Source organism: Larus michahellis, chromosome 1 (assembly GCF_964199755.1).
Source record: "Larus michahellis chromosome 1, bLarMic1.1, whole genome shotgun sequence".
Classification (NCBI taxonomy): Eukaryota; Metazoa; Chordata; class Aves; order Charadriiformes; family Laridae; genus Larus; species Larus michahellis.
In genome coordinates this window covers 78045341-78069079 of record NC_133896.1, presented here as the reverse complement: position 1 = coordinate 78069079, position 23739 = coordinate 78045341, and the positions used below count along the sequence as shown (strand labels likewise).

Here is a 23739-nt window from a genome sequence, read left to right as displayed (position 1 = left end):
GGGCAAGTTTCTTCAAGAAAATTTCTTCCTTATATCGAATCTAAATCTGCCCTCTTTCAGTTTAAAACCATTGCCCTTTGTTCTGTCACAACAGGCCCTGGTAAAAACTCTTTCTCCACCTTTCTTATAAGGCTACTATAAGGTTTCCCCAGAGGCTTCTCTTCTCCAGGATCAACAATCCCAGCTGTCTCAGCCTTTCTCCTTGGGAGAGGCATTCCATACCTCTATTTTTGTGGCCCTCCTCTGGACCTGTTCAAACAAGTCCGTGTCTTTCTTGTACTGTGGACCCTAGAGATGGATGCAGTACTCCAGGTGGGATCTCACCAGAGCAGAGTAGGGAGAGAGTATCACCTTTCTCAACCTGCTGGTCACACTTCTTTTTATGCAACTCAGGATACAATTGGCTTTCTGACCTGTAAGCACACATTGCTGGCTCATACCCAATTTTCCATCCAGCAGTATTCTGAAGTCCTTCTCTGCTGCTCTCAATCAATTCATCACCCAGCCTGTACTGACATTGGGGATTGCCCTGATTCAAGTGCAGGACCTTGCACTTGGCCTTGTTCAACTTCATGAGGTTCAAACTGGTCCAGTTCTCAAGCCTGTCAAGATCCCTCTGTGTGGCATCCTTTCCCTCAGACATATCAACTACACCACTCAGCTTTCTGTCATCTGCAACCTTGCTGAGGGTGAGCCTTTGCTTTCATTTTACTTCTCAGTCTTCAATCTAATGCTGTAAACGTCTTCTCTTTTACTGGGGTTGTTTTCTGAAACAGTACCACTTTCCCAGATTTCCTTTTCCCCTTGGCTATGTCCTCATCACCACCTTTTTTTTATCCAAATCAGCTAACATCTGACATGTGCCTTCATTTTATGTGTCTGTTTAACTCCTTCTTACCTACACTGTCTTGTTTGTCTGAAAATATGATAGAATTCAGATAATTCTACTGCAGTGATTGTCCTGAATTTTGTATGACTAAATGCAGCAGATGAACCAAGGTTTCAACTGAATGTATTTGTCTATCCCTTACTCTCCCCTCCCAAGCACCAAAAGCCACATGCCAATCCCATCTCTACATGTCTTACAACAGGTCCCCAGTTAGATGAACATCATTGCATGATCTACTGCTATTGTCCCATGATGGTTAGCGGTCAGAGCACATGAAGAAAGAAGAAAAACTGAGAGGGCTGCTTCTGTTCAGCTTGTAGAAGAGACCCCCCCCCAAGCTGAATTGCTATCTTCCAACTATCTAAAAAGTGCTTGCAGCAAAAACAAAGTCAAACCCTTCTCTGATATGCACAGTGACAGGACAAAAGGAAGTAATCATGAGCGGTGGCAAGTGAAATTCCTGCTGATTGTAGCACTGGAATAGCTGCTGAGAGAGGATTTAGTCTCCATCCTTGGAGATTTTTCAAATTGGACTGGACAAATATATTCTAGCTGCCAATTCTGTATATTGTTTCATGCTTAGATGCCAAAACTGGACTGGATTGAGCAACCTGATACAGGTTTAAACTTAAGTCTGCTTTGAGCAAGAGGTTGGATTAGATACTTCCAGAGGTCTTCTAAACTAAATGTGTCAGTGATTCTATGATTTACACCTCTCAAAGACCCAGAGATGATTCTAGCAGTTGGCTGAGATAGTGGCAAGGAATACGTTCCAACAGTGAGTAACAGGGGATAAGAAGGACCAGACAGGGTAGTAGATGAATTTGAGTGATTTCAGCAGCACTGTAGTCAGAAAACCAACACTCTGCATTTGTCAACAGGTCCCACAGCATGCTATTTGAAAAATCACTCTAACTGTATAGAAGAAACTGGAACATCTCAGCTCTATGTAATAACTCATGGCAAATGTTTGCTTTTTAAAAGGAATACTCATGGTTTCCACTAGCACTCTTTGCCAATGGGACCATAAAGTCTAAATTTGACTGTAAGATTGCCACTGCCAGATCTCTGAAATATCTGCTTTTCCAACATAAATATAACTCTGCAGCTTGCTGTGTGACAGGGTTCATGGTGAGGTAGCTCATGTGACAAGAAGGGTGAAACTCTTAGGCTGCAGCAGAGGAGTTTCACACCTAAGTGAGTTCCTTTGAGAGCTAAGTTTCCTGGATAGCACACCCCTCAGCTTCAGCATGGGTGAGCTGATACTCACTCCATGGGTGAGCTGATACTGGTGTGACATTGAGCTTTATTAATGCCTGATGTACAGCCTGAACTGTAAAGAAGTCCAAAGCAAAAAAAACAAACCAAACCAAAACAAAAACCCAACAAACAACAAACCTGTGGAAAATATTTTCTTTTACTGGGTGAATTCTTTGCAAGCAAGCTGGCTTACAGTAGAATCAGATAAGCACCAGTGCCAGCACAAGGGAGGGAGGAAGATCATACGGCCACAGATCTGGGAGACAGGAAGGTGGGAGCACAGCATTATCATTTTGTATATGCTTATACTTTTAGGGCACTGCAACATCCTTGTGTGAGACCTGCATTCCTGCATCAGAGAAGGCTACAGGTTATTCTCTCTGAGGCTTTGAGATAGTAAATTGTGTACTTGGTTTACAAGATATTCAAGCTGCCAAGTCTGTATATTGTTTCAAGCTTAGACGCCAAAACTTTTGCTAGCACCTTCTGATTTTAGCTATCTATACTTCTGTGCTCTAGTCTGATCACTCACTCAGAGGAGGCACTCAGAATTAACACTGGATTTTGAAAATATAAGCCTCAGAACTGAACAGGAATCCTTGCATTTCATGTATCATTACCAGTAATAAAGATGCACAGTTTAGATACTGAGTGACATCAGTGTCTTCAAATACACAGATGTAGCCAACTAAGTTTTAGTAAACAATTTTGTCAAAGAAGTGCATAGAGAAATAGAATCTGGTTCCCCTTCTCTTTGTTGTGTTGTATCTGCAGGGCAAACAGAAGTGCAAAGCAAAAAAATAATTGTATTTGTCATTTTAGAGTCAGTACAAATAACTGAATATACTTAGGAAGCAAATCTATGCTCACTCGAATGACTTCTCTGCAGAGAACTGTACATTCATACTCCTAGAGTTTAATGTATTTAAGGTAATCATTCCCTTCTGCCTCTGAAAAGTGTTATTGTTGGCACAGAAAACATGCACATGCTTTCCTGCATGATTCTGAGTTGTAACATACAGGGATAAGTGTATTAACGAAATTTGTTTCCACGACTACAAAGTTGCAGAATTTAAGACTTTAAAAAAGCAAGATAGCTCCTTTGACCCCTCTGAGTAGGAGTGAGTCCCATTAACATTTTTTTGCAGCCAAGAAGAAATGTGGATATGTACCAGATCTTATGTTCCACATAAGAAAAGACATTATATCTCTATTTGGAAAAGGCACACTACTGCAGGTCATAGAAAGCAACAGAACTCCACTGAAGCCACTGAAGCCATACAAGATCTTGGAGAGAAGAATTTCAAACCAAGACAAGTAAGAAAAGATAAATCACGAAGTCCAAGGCAAAATGCACAAACATACTCAAAATAGGAGAGAAAGTCTTCTTACCCCATACACCTTCCTGGCTCCTGCCTTTGCAGCAAACATGGAGAGGATTCCCGTGCCACTTCCAACATCAAGGACAATCTTATCTTTAAAAACATGTTTATTGTGATACATTGAGTTTCTATATGTTAATGTGCGCACTTCATCCTTTAACATTTCCTGTGATGAACAAAAAGCATTATGTTATTATTTGAGTGCTTATATGCATTCAACACTGCCGCTGAATGCATTCCCTTACTATAATTTAAGCATTATTAACACAAAACCTGAAGAACTTTTCAGATACTTTGGGGTGCATACATCAAAGCAACTGTAAAATGCTAGCTACTTAGAATTGAATTATTGAGAAGAAGTATGATGTCCTTTGTACAATTTTATTTCCATAAATATTACTTCACTGTTACAATTGACAACCAGAATGTAATCTAACCACAGCACTGCTTTGGCATAGACAGAAGCCATACAGAAATCCAAAAATCCAAGCCTTCCTTTCACAACCTCAGCAGACAGACTTTCTGAGGTTCCTCTTTGAACATAAAAGAAATCATTCCATAAACCATTATAAGACAGCAGTCTTGATAGCCTTGCCCAAAGTCATGCAGGAAGTCCATACCTGAGCTTAGAGATACTGTGCTGTATGGTACTCCCTTACTGCTCTTCTGTTCACTCATTTATACAACCAATTTCCAGAAGATATTAATGTAAAACCTAGACCACTATCTCACTATTTTAAGTTGTCATTGTTAGGTGCTGATTTTTGCTTCACTGATAGCAGCAGTACATGCATTTCATTCTGTTAACACGTTGCTCTCAAGTGTGCATTTATCAGTCAAACTATATCAATAAAGAGCACTGAGGTCAAGACCCAAGTGCCATTTTTAAGAGACGTGTAGGTAATTTAAGACAGAGTTTAATTTTCTCAAAATGCTTCTGTTAGGTCTAGAAGGGTGAACTTTTGCTTATACTACTGCCATCATTTCATATTTTAAGCAAGTAGGTAAAGGAGTTTTTGCATTTCAGGATAAAAAGAATCAGTTCACTGCCCAGCAGTCTGAAGCACTAGTGCACTGAATCATTACATATATCAGTTGCTCACTTACCTGTCTTGGCAGAAGACCATATATACTTAATAAGTGTAGTTGAATAAAAGATTATTTTTATCATCATAAAGCATGGTTTGGCACCAGGGAAAGAAAGAGGCACAGGAAGAGTCCAACAAGACTGGAAAGGTGATGGAGCACACCCTCATGGAAACTGTTTCCAAACATACTAAGGACAAGAAGGTGATTGGGAGTGTTCAGCATGGATTTGGAAGTGATCGACCACTGATAGCTTTCTATGGTGAAGTAACAGGCTCTGTGGATGAGGTAAGAGGAGTGGAGGCTTGTTTATCTTGATTTTAGGAAGACTTTCAACACTGTTTCCCATAGCATCCTCATTGGAAAACTGATGAAATACGGACTACATAAATGGACGGTGAAGTGGACCGAAAGCTGACTGAACTGCTGCTCTGACAATGTTGTGATCAGCAGCACAAAGTCCATCTGGAGGTGAGTCACTAGTGGTGTCCCCCAGGAGTCAATACTGGCGCCAATATTGTTGGATACTTTCAATAATAACATGGATGATGGAAGAGAGTGCAGTCTCAGCAAGTGTTCTGTTGATAGAAAACTGGGAGGAGTGGCTAATTCACCAGATGGTTGTGCTTCGAAACAGAGGGACCTCAACACGCTGAAGAAAGGACTGACTGGCATCTCAAGAAAGTCAACAAAGGGAAATGCAAAGTCTTGCACATGGGGAGGAATAACCTGATGCACTAGTATAGGCTGAAGACTGGCTGTCTGGAAAGTGGTTGCTGAAAATGACATTGGGAACCTGGTGGACAGCAGTTTGAACATGAGCCAGCAAATGTGCCCTTGCAGCACTTTGGGCTGCACTAAAAAAAGCATCACCAGCAGGTTAAGGGAGGTGGTTCAATGCTGGTGAGACCACATTTGGGGGCCTGAGTCCAGTTCTGGATACCCCAGACAAGAATTGTTGGAGCAGATCCAGCAAAGGTCCGAGAACATGATTTAGGGATTGGAGCATCTGACACGTGAGGAGACACTGAGAGAGCTAGGATTGTTCAGCTTGGAGAAGAGAAGGCTCAGGGAGATCCTATCAATCTGTTTAAATATCTGTTCAGTGGGCGTGGAAAGAAGGCAGAAATAGACTCTTCTCAGTGGTAATCAATTAAAGAACAAGAGGCACAAATGACATGAACAGGTTTTTCAGAGCCTTGTCCAATCAGGTTTTAAATATGTCCAAGGATGAAGGCTCTATAGCTACCATTTTACTAACCTCCCAGTAAAGAATATTTTTTTCCAATTAAGTTTGTGACCATGACATCAAACAGCTCCTTCAGCCCTGGTGGAGACAGCACATCAGGTCTCATAGACTTATGTATGTCTGATTTGTTTAAGTGATCCTTCTCTGTTGAGGGAAAGTCCTTCTCGCTCTAGACTTTGCTACTCATCTTAGGGACCTGGGATTCCTGAAGGTAAGTCTTACCAGTAAAACCAGAACTGAAGAAGTAATTTTTCATGTCTTTTGTCACCAGATACCCTGCCTCATTCAGCAATAGTTCCACCTTTTCTCCAGTTTTCATTTTGCTGTTAATATATCTACAGAAGCCCTGCTTTGTTACCATTCCCATCCCTTGCCAGATTCATGTCCTGTCCCCTGCAGAAGCGAGCCTTCCACTACTGTCACTTCTGCGTGGCTCAGGGCCAATTGGTTCTGATGCTTCATTGTACAGAACTTCTTGCCCCTCATCTACAATGAAGGCACTGAACTTATTCTGTAGCTAGATATCTGCAGGTGGATCACGAGTCTTCCTCCTGTTGCCAGAAGTCACAAGTTTCCAGCCTTCACCACCAGAGAAGTTTCCACTTCCAAACCTAGTACGTATAGACTCTGACTGCCCCTCCTTTCAGTACAGTTGGGGATTTAGGCTCTTGTACCTTCAGGATCTTAGAGAAGATCCAGTCAGCCTCTTCTTCATGTCACTGATGCTGCAAAGTCTGCCAACCTCCTCTAGCAGCTCCTTCAGCTGTTGACAAGGATTGTCTACCAGTGCACACATCCTGCAGGCAAGGAGGCAACCTCCCACTTCCCAGTCTCAGCAAGAGGCCCCAGGTACTCCCCGCACTGCCCGAGACCTACAGAAATGCATTCTTCCATCAGAAGCTCAATCTGATTTGAGGTCTCTGATGTTCTTCAATATTTCTCTTAGCTCTCCTTCCCACTCAATTGTTTCTCTATCTTCTTTCATTCTTGGATTCAATTTCTGAATGCTACACTGGCGAGATGTAATTGGCAGACTGAAGTCTTCTGTTTATGTATATGCCCCACAAACAATTACTAGAGTAATGGAAATAGATATTGTTTGTTATGTGGTTTGTGAAAAGCACCACTGATTTCACATTGTTGGCCTTTTTGCATCCTAGTCTTTCAGATCCCATCCTCTTGGGTTACATAAATGTAAGATATTAGTGTCTTCTTTAAATTGGTCTTGAGTCAACTTTTTGATAGTAAATATGGTCCACTGTGTATTTTGGACTCTTTCTAGGAGTGTATTTACTGGAAGCTATTGGGTTATATGTTCCCATTAATGCAGCCTGTGCATTCGAGTAACATGCCAGGAATCAAGAAATTACTTGGCTTTCCATGTCAGTTGAGTAGCTGTACTGCTGGCATCTGTACTCAAATATGCAAGAACAAAAGACCTAACTTAGCAATAAGGTAGTTTCCATGTGTGGTTGGGTTAGTTAGCTGCCCTCATAAACGCACTAAATGGATGCACTCATTTGAAGATCACCACTAGATGGATAGGTAATATAAGCTCTGTGGAGAACTCATATACATAAGGATCTAACTGGGACAGAGGTTTTGAGTACAGGTCTCTAGAGAAGTGGGTGGTATCTTTGGCACTTAACCACATTATACAATCTTTTGAGGAAAGGCAGAGGAATATAATAATGAGCAAGTGGGAGGGGGATAAATAACTAATAAATCAAAGAAAAGATGATGATGATGATGATGATGATGTAATAATTGCAGAAATAAAAATAAACATTACCTCATGAATTCCAAAGTGAGCATAGGAATCAAAGTAATAATCCCTGGATGTCATCTCTTCTGGATTGATGAGCTTTGCCATCTTGCCTCGGCCTGGGCAGCTTGGTTGCAATGGGACATGTATAACAGATTGAACTGGCTTTGGAACAACAGTAGGCTGAGGAGGCTGGGATGGGATAGGGCAAACCTATGAAAATATAGAATATTATTAAAAGGCACCATGAAAAGAAAACATTTCTCTCCATGTCTAGCATAGTGATATCATTGTAAGTAGCCAGGAGATAGTAAAACCAAAGACATCTGGGGTATCATAAGTGAAATTTAGGCTGCCTTCTGTTCCTGGCTCTTTAACTTATTTGCTGTGTCTTGGAAAATTTCCGTAATGGTTTTTTCTTTGATGTTCCTCTGCATACAGTTACATCAGTGCAAAGTAATGGCAAATTATTGGTGTTGGCTGAAGTGGGTGACTCCAAATATTGACACAAAGCAGTTAAGAGCTAGGTTTTCTCCTTTAGTGTCTTTTTCTGTCAAACTGCCACAGCTTTGTAAGAGGTAAGTTGTAATAAATAAATAGTTCCCCTGCAAAGAAGAGGTCATAATCAAATGATTTTGAACACAGTGTTGTCGACAAGGACAGGATTCACAATCGATTCTCTATTGCCAGGTAATGTATCTGGCTGTATTAATGAGGTAGGTCTGAGAATATTCACAATATCTGAAAGTCTCTGACATTATCTGAAAGACACTCAGCTTGTCCAGAAAGCACTGTAGGAAGCCGTGTGGGATATGTGATCCCTTAATTTAGTTTCCTGTTCTTGGGAGATGCAGGTGTTACCAACACCCCCTGGCCCACTGCACTTCATTTTTCCTTGCATATTGCATCTCCAACACCAAAATTCCAACAAAGCCAGAATGCTCACACCCCCTGGACTCAAATTTGATACCTGTAGCATCTAAGACAGAAGACAGAATGTTGCACAAACATAAGACACAGGTCATGGTCTTGCCCGTAAGTACCTCTCTATCTTTCATCCTTAACATGAAGCAAAATGCTGAAAACTGAGAAAGACTGAACAAGATGCTACAGCTTCACATGTGCACTAAGTCACCTGCAAATTATGGGTCAACGACTTCATATATTAAGAAGGTCGATCCAACTTAAAATATGTCATCTCCTCTTGCAATTTTTTTTAAAATTTTCAGATATAGTAGATTCCCAGTGAGGACTAGATTTGCCTGAATGGCTCCTAGATACTTTTATAAAGTTGACTCTGTATCTTCTATCGCTTGATACTGCGAGATGACAACCCCTGTACTGTCTCTGAATAGCATCAATTAGCCGAGTTTAGTTTACTTCAATATAAAAGAAAACCAACACATTTTTTCCCTTGTTTATTTGAAGATTGAAATGTGTCATCTTTTGATGGGTTCTTTGGTCCATCTGTGAAAAATGAATACTAGTGATTTACGTTCCTGTAACACCTTTGTCTCCAAAGATCCAGAAGTGCTTTATTTATAGGGTTTTTTCTGTTTCTGATGTTTTTGACTTTATCATCTCACCCAGTTCACCTCCTACCCAGAATACAATTGTTCTCAATTGGTATTTGTATTTCTGTCCTGTCTAATTTTAAAATGTCCATCTGCAGTAATTTTTCTTAAGAGACTATTTCATTGCCTGTCCACTGCAAGCAACACCTTGACAGCTCATTCCAAATGACAGCTCTTACAAATTTAATCCTGATATTTTTAATCACATATTTGAGGTTATATCCTAACACATTTCTCCACTGGTGTACACACTATCAAATTTTTGCTGTTACCTCGCCCTGTAACCCCTTCTGTATTTGTCTGCTGGTTTACAAAGACTTAAACTGTAGATGTTTGGAATTTTGTTTTAATTTAATATGAACTCTGTAAGGTCTTACCCTTTTCTCATAAATCTCGTCTCCACATCATTTTACAAGCGAAATATGTAAACATAACAGTCATTGAACTCTTCACTCTTTTCCTGTCTTAGGTAAGAAGGTCTCCAGACACAGGATAATACATCACAGGCAATTGCTCAAAAGCTACCTACTGTGTAGAAGATCTGTCAGTTTTTGTAAATGAAACCAAAGGGATATTAACATTTCTGTTGCTGTCAAAATACAAATTCAGATGTGGTTTGCTGTACAACAGAAAGCACTTTCTACAGGAAAAGAGACTAGTCTTGAAGATGAATCTTCTGTCTGGGTCCCAAGCAGTGTCAGTTCCACTCCTGGCTGCATGGAATTTGTCTAGACAGGATCATGAGAACAAGGGTTATTCTGACTAAAGATACAGAATGAAACTAAATTCAGCAACTCAGGCTAGGAAAGTTGTCTGAATGGTTTTGTTTGCTGTAAAGGAATTTACATTGTTATCTCACAGTCTGCAAGACAGATGAATTCTGATACAGCCAAGGAGTGGCAAGATAACTTCTATTAAGCTATTGAGGCGGTATTAGACCCTTTGACTCACAGTACTTTTCAGGTTTCTGTAAAGTACCTGAAGACTTACTGCTCTCAACGGTCCATCTACATCTCTGCCAGACAGTACATATCCCATGTTGCTGAAGAAGTAGAAGCCTATTAGGTCTGCTTCTCAGCTGTCTTAGTTTGTAGCCAAGAAGCCTGTGGTAAAATGTGTTGATGGTGGTTGTGTCACAATGTTAGGGTGTGAATACCATTAGGTCCTGCCCTGTCCATCCAGTGCTATGGGTATCATAGCCTCATGCAGAAGGGGTAATAGAAAACCGGATAGGGGTGGTGATCTTCTCAGCCAGCAGCACTCTGTCACAGGGACCTTAAATTAGCTGCTTCAGGCATATTAACACAGACCTTTCAAATTAAATGATATAATTTTTTGCAGCATCTGTAATACCCACTGCTGTAATTTCTGGGTGTAGCACTGTAATTCTGAATCTCCAAGGCAAGATCACAATTACAAGAATAATTTTGTGAACAGGGCTCAGGTAATCCCTCTGTCATAGATTTGCTATAGATGCTGTGAACAATTTCAGTCAAGAGTAACTCATGTCTTATGACAACAAATACCTGGGGAAACATACAAACACAGCAGACAATTACAAACTAAAGAATTGTAATGAAAGCTATTATTTGTATCAGGAACAATAAAGTCTTCAGGCGTATAGCTCTGTGCTTGCCAAACTAGAAACAACTAAGCTTTTAGGGATATGGTATAACTACTTCAGGAGAAAACATGCCTCCAAGAGAAAAGCTATCATGGAAAGACTGCTTCCTGTATTCTTTCCAAAACCGAAAAGAATCCTTGACATGATTTACAAGCTTAGCACATATATACCGTACCTGTCAGAAAAAAACCTCATCTTCTCATTAATTCCGGAAAAGGGAAAGTATCTGGGGGTAAACTTCACATCAATGAAAAGAATCTAACAAATTCTATCTGGATAACCCATGTTTATTACAAATACAGATTCCAGGCTAGCTGCACATAGTTCCAGAACACTGGCCACTGCTAATGAAGATGAAGTCTGAAAGAATGCAAGCGGTTGCCTCAGAATGCATTCACCACTGTGCTAAACATGCAGCACTATTTTTCCATCTCCCATTTGCTACTGAAGATAGAGTTGGAGGGTCTGAAGGATCTGAGAAGCAATCTTTTTCTACCATTGCTATAGGACTTCAGTCCTCCTGCTCTGTACCATTTCAACACTTAAATCAAAGGAAATTAGGGAAATATCTTCCTACTTTTAAAAATTAAATAAAGTTTCTTTCCTCTTTGTAGACAAGGTTGGTAGATTACAGATACATCAAAGGTATTAGCACAGGACCACTTTTTAAAAAGCTTTGAATTCTTACAAAAGGGAAGATTCATAACTCTCATTCATTTCTCAAACTCTCACATCTGAACATCTTGACATAAGTTTCTAAAACAAATATAGGTGACTTTCAGACATGTGGAGTTGCCCACAAGCATCAATGGAAACTGTTGAAATTCTTCTTCCTTGACAACTGCTTCTAAGTCAACATGGACTTATGAGGCTATCTGGATGTACAATTCCCATGATACAAGAGAGAACTGGGTATTCAAAAATTACAGGCTATTTTGAAAATGAGCCTTTTATATATATCCATCTGCCTACAGAGAAGAAGCTGGTGAAATAAGCCTAACTCATTTTTTTAGAAGGTTTGTGACAAAAGCTGAGGTGTAGAGTAAAAATAAACTTGAATTTCAATGTTCGTTTCTTGATATTACTATGGAGACGCAGCGCTGAAGGTTAAAATTCCAATCCTTGTAAAACTGTTGTTCAAGCTGCAGCACTTTATCCTTGGCAAATTCTTAGCTATTTATGATATTTTTATGGCATTGAAGAGGTTACCAATAGCCTCTGTCTGGAAATGCATACCATTTCATTAAGAAACTACACTCATTAAGAATGGAATTATAGTTTAATATGATTAAATTTCAGTATTCTCTTATTTATAAACAAATGTTTTTTATCATATCTGAATTTTGATTATACTTATTTCTTGGGCCAGACAGCTTTCTGTGTCAGAACGACTAGAACAGAATATGCCTAGCACCATTTTCATTAGTCTGAATTTAATAATCCACACCTTTACCATGCAAGCAAGCATGCAAGCATCACCTGTTAGGCACTGATCATAGTCCCAACAATACAGCTTCTTCCTGCTGCACATATAAATGCATAGCCAAATATAAGAGGTATGTGGTATCCTCCTGCCAAAATTTAGGCTTACTTCTACAACAGCTTATCGGACGTCATTACACAGTGGTACAGGCTAAAACCCGCTGCGACTCCTTTATCTTTTGCCCTTTTGAAAGAAGTCTTTGTCACAGGTTTGTGGGAGCAGATCTTAAGCGATGTTTGGATTGAGCAAAGAATCTGCTCCTCACCTACACGCCGAGGAGACCAGGTCCAGTGCAGTTAAGTCCGCACTGGGAAAGGGAATGGCGGCAAAGAGAGCCGGCAAAGGGGCTTTTTGGGGGGCTTTTCGAAGCCCGGAGAAGCGGCTGGCCTGTGCCGGGAACCGGCAGCTGGTGGGCGGGCGGCTGAGGAGCCGTGGGCGGAGCCAGCACCCGCGGCGGCAGATCTAAACGAGGTGTACCCGCCGAGACCATTCCCCCCTCGGAAAAGAAGCCCTTCGGGAGCGCCCTGAGCAAGCAAGCAGGGAGCGGGCGTCGCTCAGGGTGTCACCCGGCAGCACCGCGGCAAGGGCGGGCTCCCTGGGCGGGCAAACGGGGCGCGGGCACAGAAGTCCGATGGCAGCAGTTGGCGTGAGAGCGCCGAGAGACAGCCCGCTCGGCCAGGAAGCAATGGCATCCGCTCGGAAGAAGACCGCGGCGTCCGTGAGCTCTGCACCCACCGGTTCTGGTGCAGCTTCCCAGCCGGAGCTCTCGTGGGAACCTGCTGCCACCCCGACATCGGAGCTCCTCCGCTTAGTGATGGAGCTCGGGGAGGAGGCAAGCAGGCTGAGGGCCATCAGGGAATGCGAGAGAGAGACAGATGCTCCCGTGGTAGAAACCTGGCAGACAGACAGAGCCCCTGCTACAGAGAACTCTCTGTCCTCTCTCCGCCCGACTGAATGTGTGGCTTGGGGGACAGGGGCCAATGACAAGAAGTTCCTGCCCGGCGCAACAGGCGCTGCAGTCGCATCTGCCCAGTGACTACCCCACCTTCCCAGATGCCATTGCATAACAGGTACAGTGCTCTGCAAGGGCAACTGGACAATGATGAGGATGATAGTTCTTCCAGCTTAGAGGTGTCATTGCGGTCTAGTCGGACCACCATGCATCAAAACCTCTGCAGTAAAGAATAAAAGATGGGTCATCGTCACAGGTGACTCACTACTGAAGGGAGCGGAAGGCCCTATATGCAGACCAGACCCACTACACAGGGAGGTCTGCTGCCTCACAGGGGCCCAGGTTAATGATGTAAAGAAGAAGCTTCCTTCCCTAATATGGCCCTCATATTATTACCCCCTTTTGATCTTTCAGGTAGGCAGTGATAAGGATGGAAGAGAAGGCTCCAGGGAGACCTTATAATGACCTTCCAGTACCTAAAGTGGGCCTACAGGAAAGATGGGGAGGGACTCTTTATCAGGGAGTGATAGGAAGAGGGGTAATGGTTTTGAACTGAAAGAGGGTAGATATTAGAAAGAAATTCTTTACTCTGAGAGTGGTGAGGTACTGGAATAGGTTGCCCAGAGAACTTGTGGATGCCTCATCCCTGGCGGTGTTCAAAGCCAGGCTGGATGGGGCTTTGTGCAACCTGTTCTAGTGGGAGGTGTCCCTGCCCATGGCAGAGGGATTGGAACTAGATGATCTTTAAGGTCCCTTGTAACTTGAACCACTCTATGATTCTTTCTACTTGCTCTAAGTTTATTAAGCTAACTGGCTTTTGTTACATGTGTAATGTGTGGCCTCCAGACTAACTATACTGTATGAACAGTAATGAAGATGGAGGAAGAATCATAGAATCGCAGAATGTGTTGGGTTGGAAGGGACCTTTAAAGGTCATCTAGTCCAACCCCTGTCTAGGCAGAGCTCAAAACTAAGTTAGGAGATGAGGGCGTAAAGAGCACATCATAGAATAATTTGGGTTAGAAGGGACCATAAAGATCATCTAGTCCATCTGCCTGGTAATGAGCAGGGACATCTTCAACTAGATCAGGTTGCTCAGAGCCCCGTCCAACCTGACTTTAAATGTTTCCAATTGAAATCTACCCTCTTTTAGCTTAAAAACTTACAGCTCAAACTGTTACCCCTTGTCCTACTGCAACAGATCCTGCTAAAAAGTTTGTCCCCATCTTTCCTATAAGCCCTCTTTAAGTACTGAAAGACCACAATAAAGTCTCCCTAGAGCCTTCTCCAGGCTGAACAACCCAAACTCTCTCAGTCTGTCCTCATAGGAGAGGTGTTCCATCCCTCTGATTGATTATTTTTGTGGCCCTCCTCTGGACCTGCTCCAACAGGTCCATGTCTTTCCTGTGCCGATGGCTCTAGAGCTGGACGCAGTGCTCCATGTGGCATCCAGGTTGGCTTTCTGGGCTGCAAGTGCACATTGTTGCCTCATGTCCAGCTTTTCACCCACCAGCACCCCCCAAGTCCTTCTCCTCAGGGCTGCTCTCAATTCCTTTGATTGTATTGATACCAGGGGGGTTGCTCTAACTCAGGTGCAGAACGCTGCACTTGGCCTCATGAGGTTCACATGGGCCCACTTCTTGAGCTTATCCAGGTCCCTCTGGATGGCATCCTGTCAACCATACCACTCAGCTTTGTGTCATCTGCAAATTTGCTGAGGGTGCACTCAATCCCATTGTCTATGTCATTGATGAAGATTTAAATGGTACTGGTCCCAATAAAGACCCTGAGGGTCCATGTTTACTTGCAGGAAACAACATTTCATTAGCTTCCCTTCTCATGGAAAAACCTTTTTATATCAAGGATGTGAAGTTCACAAGGAGTGCAAAATGGTGAGAAATGGCTTCCAACGGAGATCAGGTGAGCCAAACATTCAACCGCAAACAGACATTACTGCTTGTAAACCAGGATGTTATATATATCTGCATTAGGTACATGTTTTCAGGAAGCAGGGCCTTCAAAGACCAGTAAAGTATGTTTGTCTTTTGTTCTGGATTTTATTTTTCTTAGTGGAGGCTTTATGTTATGGTATTTCTCAAAATCAGAATGAAATTGCCAGTTCCTCAGCATCTATAAATCTACTTTTTGCTTGATAAAAATTAGGCTCAGTTTATTTTAAATTGCATATAACTAGGAGTTCAATGCAACTGCAAATCTCTCTAAACTCTGAAACTGCAAATCTAGCCAGACAGACTCTGTAAGAAAAGTAGGAGAGAGAACTGGTCCTTAAGACTGCTTACTTTGAAGCTACTCCATTTTCAGGCACTTCAAAGTGAAGTGCTGCTCTGAACTTTCTACATGGAGTGTAGAAAATAATAAATACTTAAAGGGTGGGTGTCAGGAGGATGGGGCCAGGACCTTTTCAGTGGTGCCCGGGGACACGACAAGAGGTAATGGGCACAAACTTGAGCATAGGAAGTTCCACCTAAACATGAGGAGGAACTTCTTTACCCTTGAGGGTGGCAGAGCACTGGCACAGGCTGCCCAGAGAGGTGGTGGAGTCTGTCTCTGGAGACATTCAAAACCCGCCTGGACGTGTTCGTGTGCAACCTGCTGTAGGTGACCCTGCTCTGGCAGGGGGGTTGGACTAGATGATCTCCAGAAGTCCCTTCCATCCCCTACCATTCCGTGAGTGTCTGAAATGCCAGATGAACCTGTCATAGACAAACCTGTCCATTTATTATCAGCAGGAAATTCACTGTCCTTTACAGACAAATATAGGTTACAGTACATTACAATTGCTACATGTTATCCCTAAGATATTGGTGATAGTAAAAATATTGTGAAAACAGAGGCACATTCTGAAGTTAAAGGCTCTGTTGTTTGCTTTAGAATAAAGCCTCTGTCCAGAACAACTGAGACTGAGCAGTCATACAAGGAACTTGATTATACATTAAGTGTCCAAATCCTCAAAAAGTCAAACTAAAAGATGCAAGCAGGTCTTCAGTATGAAAAAGGCATGGTTGGCATACCTAGGCTGCATCAGAAATAACACTGAGTAGCAACAAAGAATGCAAAGAACACAAAGGTTTGCAAATCTGTTATTTGTTGTTTGAAAGTTAAAAAGGATTTTAGATAACTAAAGGTAAGTACAACACAGGAACTGTGATACCTTTGTGGATCTGACCCAGTACTATATACTGTCAAGATTATTAATGGGGACTATCTACTGGGGAAAAGACAGAAGCTTAATGACAGGTCACAAATTAAGCAAGCAATTTTCCAGTTGGGTATAAGGGAATAATTCTTCCCCCTAAGAGAGATTAAGCACTGAAAGAAGTGCTTAGAAGGTCTGTGGGGTCTCCAACCTTGTAGACTGCAAAACTCAGATGGAGAAGGTCCTTGGCAGCCTGATCTACGTTTAAAGTTATCTCTTATCTGAGCAGGATGCTGGACTAGATGATCTCAAGAGGTCTCTTCCACCCATATTATTCTATGATAGTAAGATACAGACAGTTATATTTCTACTATGCAGGAGATACAGGTGGCAATGGCAAGATAAACTTATAAACCTGACCCTAGTGTAGATTATGGGGTGGGTTATAAATCTGGGTTTATAGATTTATACACACAATAGGAAAAGAACCTGTTTTCATGAGATTAAATAATACACTATAAGAAGAACATGAGGACATGACGCTCTGGAGTGAAAAGCTTTTGAAGCTACATGTAACAGAACTGGACTGAAACGATAGGAAATGAGATGACAGAATGTAACAACATGAGTGATGCTAAGTATCTAGCATTTGTAAAAGTCTGAGCAGTTCTAGACCTTTCCATGTGCCAGTGCAGGTACTAAAAATGTGCTTCATCCAATCTGCCTTCTTGCCCGCTTACTGCACATTAAAGCGCAGCTTCGGTACAGCAGCAAAAAAACAGGCGACAAATTGTAGTTATGGATGCTGACATTTAATTGAAGTTGTGTTTCTTTTTATAAAGATGGAGATTTTGAAATGCATGTAGAGTAGAAGGTTAAGTGCAGGGCATGAACAGTCCTAGTTCAGCACAGAACTGAAGGCCATAGGAGAGAAATGCATTACTATTAACTGAAATTTACTCTTTGCAAAGTACCTCATGAAATGATAGCAAAACATTATTTAAAAAGTGCTGAGAGGTATCTTTCTTTAGGACAAGGTTGCATTTTTATTATCTTTGGCATGTGATAGACCTAATGTCTATTATTTTTTTAGATTTAATGTCACAGACTTAAATGCAACACTTCCTTGGTTTATAAGATCGCTGTTACAAGGAACAGCTGGAGAAATGCCTTGAGAAATTCCCCTATATTATGTAGAGCAGATGGTCTATCATTAGACTCTGTTGCCCATCTGTTTGTTTGAAGCCCCTTAAGCCTCATGAGGAGTGAGCTAAGTTGCACGGTGAGGAGTTTCTCAAGTGTTGGCTAAAGTATCAAAACTGCTCCTATTGTGAGTCAGACAGTTTTGAAGCTTCAGCTCGGCAGGGAATTGTGTTTTAGAACTGTTGCCCTCTGGTGGATAATATTAAAAGTGAAGTACACCTGGCAGATGGCTAAATTCATTCTTCATTTCATCCGGTAGAGACCTTTGCCGGTGGTCTAGGGGCACCTAGAAGGTGGCCCTTCTCTGGTTGCAGTGCTCCAACAGGTCCGTGTCTTTCCTGTGCTGAGGGCTCCAGAGCTGGACACAGTACTCCAGGTGGCATCTCATGAGAGTGGCAAAGAGGGGCAGAATCACCTCTCTTGACCTGCTGGCCACGCTTCTTTTGATGCAGCCCAGGATATGGTGGGCCTTCTGGGCTGAAGCGTGTGGATAGATATAGTATATGGATATGTACAGCATATGGATTTGTTACAGTGTGATGGTCTCTGTCACAAGTCAAGGATCTGAAAAGCAGAGAATTAAATAAAGGAGAATTTTAAAACTCATGAAGGAGGCAAGGTGTGATGTTCTGTGGCTAGATGTTCTGCGGTTTTGTTTCCATTCTTCAGTATAATTAGGAATGGAAGAGGTGGATATACTCAAGCACACTGGTAATTTTGACAAAAGATGGACACCTATAACTAAATCTGTCAGGCTGAGAAATAAAGGCTAGACCACCAGGGCTATGGTGTTTCTGAGAGACATTCCAGACTTCTCAGACTTTTTCTGGCTCAGTACCATATATCAGGACACTTATGAACGGCATGCTTTCTAACAGACCTCTTCTGAATTTGGTACCTCGCTAAGGAGTATGGGCTTTTGGTTGTTGTGTGTTACAGCAGCCTTTCTCCTGTTCCAGAATCCAGTCTGAAAAGTTGGCTCTGGTGTGTAGATCAGAGCAACACAAATTGCAACCAGCAGCCTCATAAGGCCAGTGGCTCTCATAGGTTGCAGCTTCTGGTCTCATACAGATTTACAGCTACATCTGGCACGGTAATACTGCAAGTTCCTGCTTTCCACTGGGGCATCCCTTTTAAGGATTCATGAAAGGCAAATAAAACCAAATGATGAAAAAAAAAATTCCCTCCTACCTTCCTATTGTTTTAAGCCTCTGCTTTTCTGACTAAAGAAGGTGAGAATTTCATTTAATTTCATCATTCTTCATTCATTTGGTAGAAGCTGAGACATTACAGTAGTGAAAAACAGGAAGGTGCCTTAAGGAGTGGTCCTCAGCCTATCAGTGTTGACTGAGGGAAATTCTGATATCATCATAAGAATTTAAAATTAAAAATTGGGGTCAACTGTGAGAGCTAAGAATGTTATTGCCAGCCATATGTTACGTAATTGGTATTACTTCTATCAAAATCTGAAGTGCACCTAATACCTAAAATAGCCATTAAAGGCCAGGGAGCACTTAAACTGACTGACCACCATAGAATACTTTTCCTTCTCTTCCATTCAATTATGCAGAAAAAAAGCAGTGGGTATAAACTATGTTGTATGTCTTCCTGCAACAGATTTTCCTTCTGAGATTTCTGGTTTTCAGGAATTTTGACTCTTCTCTTTGCAGCACTACTTCCAAAACTCTCTAGAACAAAAGCAATCAAGATGCACAGATATAGGAAGGTGAAACAGCCTGCTGTTCTGACAGGGCTATTAGAGACTTAGCTTTTACAGTAGTTCAGAGGGAAGGTTTGAGGTATGTCTATTGCCTGTCTATTCTTGAAAGTGACAAAAGAGGAAAAGCTGATAGCAGAATCTTCCATTTGAATTAGGCTATAGCCCCTGGGAAATAAAGAGCTTTTCCAAGTTTAGTGTCATTTTATTTCTGATTTGCCTTTCATGGAGTTGCACAAGGGTAAGAGATATCTCTGCATTAATAAAACGCATCAGGTCTTCCAGCTGATTTTAAAATATTGGTCACAAACTCAAGGAATCTAAAAATAAACCATATCAATTTCATTCCTGGGCATTCATTGGAGAGTCACCTCTATATTTAGTAATGACAATTGTTAATATTAAATACTCACTACTTGCACTGATACTGATATTTTAGTGTCCCATCTGGCTTGATCGGGCAAGCACTTCGATACCACCAAGTGACACTCAGCTATGTTGTGCTCTTCAGGGGCCAAACTCACACTACCACTTCCATTTCCCATGATCAAGTTTGGCATAGCAGAGTGAGAAGGTTGTGAAGGTATCATGTTGCTGGAACAGCAACAGCTTAAACTAGTTGTTAGTCTTTCCCTTCCCCTTGTAATCTGCAATGCAAATAGTCAAATAGCACCAGTCTCGCCTCATTTTTTGAGACAGGATGGAAACCCTCAAATTTATGTGTGGCTGTCTGAGTGGAGTCTTCAAGTCCTGTCAATCCAGCACTAGTTCTAGGGTGCCTGGGTAGTGATGCAGTAGCTGGAACAAGGGTAATAGCTCGTCCTGTGTGCACATGAACACTGGTAGTTCAAGGTTCCTAGTGAGTGATGTTCTCTGCTGCTGGGGTAGATTTAGCACTTTGTAATCGAATAGGATGAAGAAATTGTTCCATGCTGTGTTTCCCTGGGAGTAGGTCAAAGCCTATATGGTTATTCAGCAAGTCATGATTCAGTTCTTCCTCCTCCTATAATGTGGGGCTCAATAAATAATGACGCAGTATTCTAGGACTGCCTTTGCACAAACTAGTTGGACTAGCTGGGAGGAGGATCTAGGTTTATCACTGCTCTGCCCTTGTTGGCCCCTTCCCTTCTGTATGTGCATCAGAGGGGACTCATTAGTGTCACTTTCTATCGTGTTGCTCACAGTGTAGATAGACTGCACTGGCAAATAAAAAGACTGCCCTTTCACTTCTCTGCAGCATCCAAGGCCCTGTAAAAGAAGCTTCGATAATGTGTGGTGGGTCACCCGAGTAAGCTGACATAACTCCACGTAAATTCTGATTTACAGACTATTTATCATCATGGCTATGAAGCCATTAATGGTGCATAGGGATCTACAGTCAGAATGTTAGGGGCCTGTTAACAGATGGTAGTTAGCTGTATTTAAGGATGACTAGGCAATTCAGCTCTTTCTGTGAAGAAAAAAAAAAAAAGAATATAATTTTAAGGACAAGGTGATTTTCTGGGGCATGAAACGCTAGCTTTGGTAGCAGTTGTCTTCATTTTGTGATCAACTATAAGCCAGGTAACACATGCTACTGTTATCTGGAAGCAGTGAGCTGAAATGTAAATGTGACTGATGATTTTTATTCATTTCCAAGTGAAGACAGATATTCATGTGCCAGATTACTTTAAAATTCCTCACATCACAAGGCACGGCTTGTTGTAGAAATAGCAACAGAAGTTTTTCCTAAAACTTGTACTGAAAATACCAAAGTTGAATGCAGTGAAGAGGAAGAATTTGTTGTGGAACCTTGCGTAAAGAGTTATGAAGCTACAAAGCCAGAGATGTATGAACTTCCCATTATGATTTTCTTATTGGTTGCTACTATCAACCTATGCAGCAGCAACCAATAAGAAACCAGGATTCTTCCTACACAGAACCAGTTTCCAGTGATGTACAAATAAATAACAAGTGATATACCCCCTTATGAGAAACTCCTCAAGATGGACACAAAATGGAAAGGAAACAAAAATAGCTCGGTACTTCAAAGCTACTTTACATCACCCTGGAAAGTGCATGAAAATCTGCTGAGAAAAGGGAGGGGGCTACAGCCCCCATTATCAATACGTTTCTTGTAGGGGAAGTAGCTGTACCACTAGACAGCCTCTTCCCCACCCCATCATCATCTTGACTGACTCTCTAGTGACATAGAGAACAAGAACCAGAAAGTGCTAATCAACTACAAAACCAGTTATTTTTAGGCCCTTTCTCAGTATCAGGCGGTAAGCTGAAATTCACATGAAAAAGTAGAGCTGTGCTATTTTTAGAGGCTAATTACTAACAAAAATAACCAGAGTATTCTAGATGTACAAATTATTTTCTTAAATTAGCAGAAAAGTTAATGGAAGCTCTCCTCTGCTTAGCAAATTTCTAATGCACTGATGCCTGAAAGTCACTTTGCATCTGATATCCCAGTCATTCTCTTCGCCTCTTCACTGAGCTTCAGATATTTCACAACAGTTCCAGGAAGACATTATATGCTATAGGCTTTACTGAGCTTTAGGATGGGGGAGGGGAAAAAAATTTCCAATTGATCACCTACTCCATGTCCTAGCCAAACTTTTGATCAGTGTAGTTTCAGATGTAGTTCAGCTCTAGAGGAGGTCTCTGCTAAGAGGTATCCAGGTTTATCCATTATTACTTTTTAACCTCAGCAGGATAAATGAGGACAGAAAGAAGATCAAGACTGAGAAATGGCAGCACCTGAGCTCAAGTGCCAGAGAAAATCAGCACACTGATTTACAGTTCAGTGCAGCTTCAGAACCACCAGCAAACAGGCACCAACATTTAATAGAAATCCCATATTTGGCACTTTCATTTGTCAATTAGCAAAAAATAGTCTGTTTCCCTGCACAGAGCAAACTTTGCCACTTCCTTTGGAGCTGTAGCTCACTGGATCTTAATATGTTATAGCACAGATTTTATCTTTATTACCTGTCATAACCAGACAGACAGGTTTTTTGTTCCCTGTATTGATTTTAAGTCCATGTCACTGAGTGACTTTGGAGTCAGCCATCTCTTAGCGTGAGTTGTTAGAGTATTGCATCCTCTTGTGACTGTCTAAACTCCTACAGGTGGAATGGGACTCTCTGAATGAAACCCTACAATGAAAGAAGGCTCACTGGAGATGGTCAAAGGGAGATGTGCACATGAAACTCGGAGAATAATGCAGGGTGTGACTGACCACAGCTGTTGCAAAGAAGCTGACATTATCTCAACACAAAGAGGACTAAATGGTGGCCTTTGTTTCAAATAAGCAGCTATCAACACTTGAGTGGATCAGCTGGTGGTTTAAATATTTCTCCCTGAGTTCATTAAAAGAGTGTGAATATCTCCCTGAGTTAGCCAGGCTTGCGTGGGGGAAGTTGAACAACTAACAGAATAATTTCAATGAGAGTGTTGTCCCAAAGCACACTTTGGGACAACAGCAATGGACTTGGGCTGCTTTCAACTCACATATTGCTTCCTGATGACTAGAGACACCCAGCATTATGACAGTGAGCATATTACAAAAACTAGTAATGGGAATCACATTGGTGTTATGATTGAACTGTAACTCGAATTCCTATATTTTGCTAAGTGTAACTTACATTTGTATTGTGTTTTCAGTGTATTTTGTATCACTCTACTAAATCAGAAATCCTATGTAACATAACTGTCTTCAAATAAGACATTAATAAGACGTTCGATATTTAACGTTAAACCGTCCATGCATGGAATATCTAAAAGAAACTGGTGGAGAGAGTATTGGACTCTAACACCTATCTGTAACTAGTATTTTCATTTGTAATCATTGGAATAAAATTCTTGTGAGGACATTCAAAGCTTTATTTTTACCAGATGCGAAGGGCCCTTTTACTGGACGTGAAGGAAAAAATCATTGGGCGAAAACTGGCAGAAAGCCTTTAACTTGTGCTCAAGAGCCCTAACTGCTAAAACAAAAATAGTAGCTTTTCTGCCTCACAAGCATGGTTAAGTGAATGGCGGGAGGAAAGTTATGAATCTATTCTCTCTTGGGCACTTGTAAGTTCAGGAAGACACTTCCCCTTAAGATTTACAATGAAGAGTGCATCTTCTTTTCCCTCTCCAGGCTTACTTTGGAATGAGACTGTATGAGTTTTATACTGAATGGTTTCAGGTTAGTTAAAATATCACAGTCTACCTTGAACCACCTCCATTGCTATTCATTAAGGGGCTGTCTCTATCCTGGCTTTTGCTGTTACCATTTGCTTTCCCTTTCTTGCTGTTGCCATTTTCATAAGGGGTTGGGTGTTTTGTCTCAGTCTTCCATTGGTGCTGATTCATAAGGCAGCATATGTTACTGTGTGCTGACAGCGTGTGCATGCTGGCTAAGGC

At 41.6% G+C, this 23739-nt stretch overlaps 1 protein-coding gene across 4 annotated transcripts in view; it reads right to left on the bottom strand.

The window, feature by feature from the left end:
* Positions 1–23739, bottom strand: part of PRMT8 (protein arginine methyltransferase 8) — a 72530-nt gene that overhangs the window by 28347 nt on the left and 20444 nt on the right. For all 4 annotated transcript variants that reach the window (XM_074588147.1, XM_074588156.1, XM_074588175.1 and 1 more), the window contains 2 exons: positions 7659–7844; positions 3542–3697 (listed from right to left, as the gene is read on the bottom strand). In XM_074588147.1, the coding sequence (XP_074444248.1) occupies positions 3542–3697; positions 7659–7844 (342 nt within the window). The remainder of the gene's footprint in view (positions 1–3541; positions 3698–7658; positions 7845–23739) is intronic.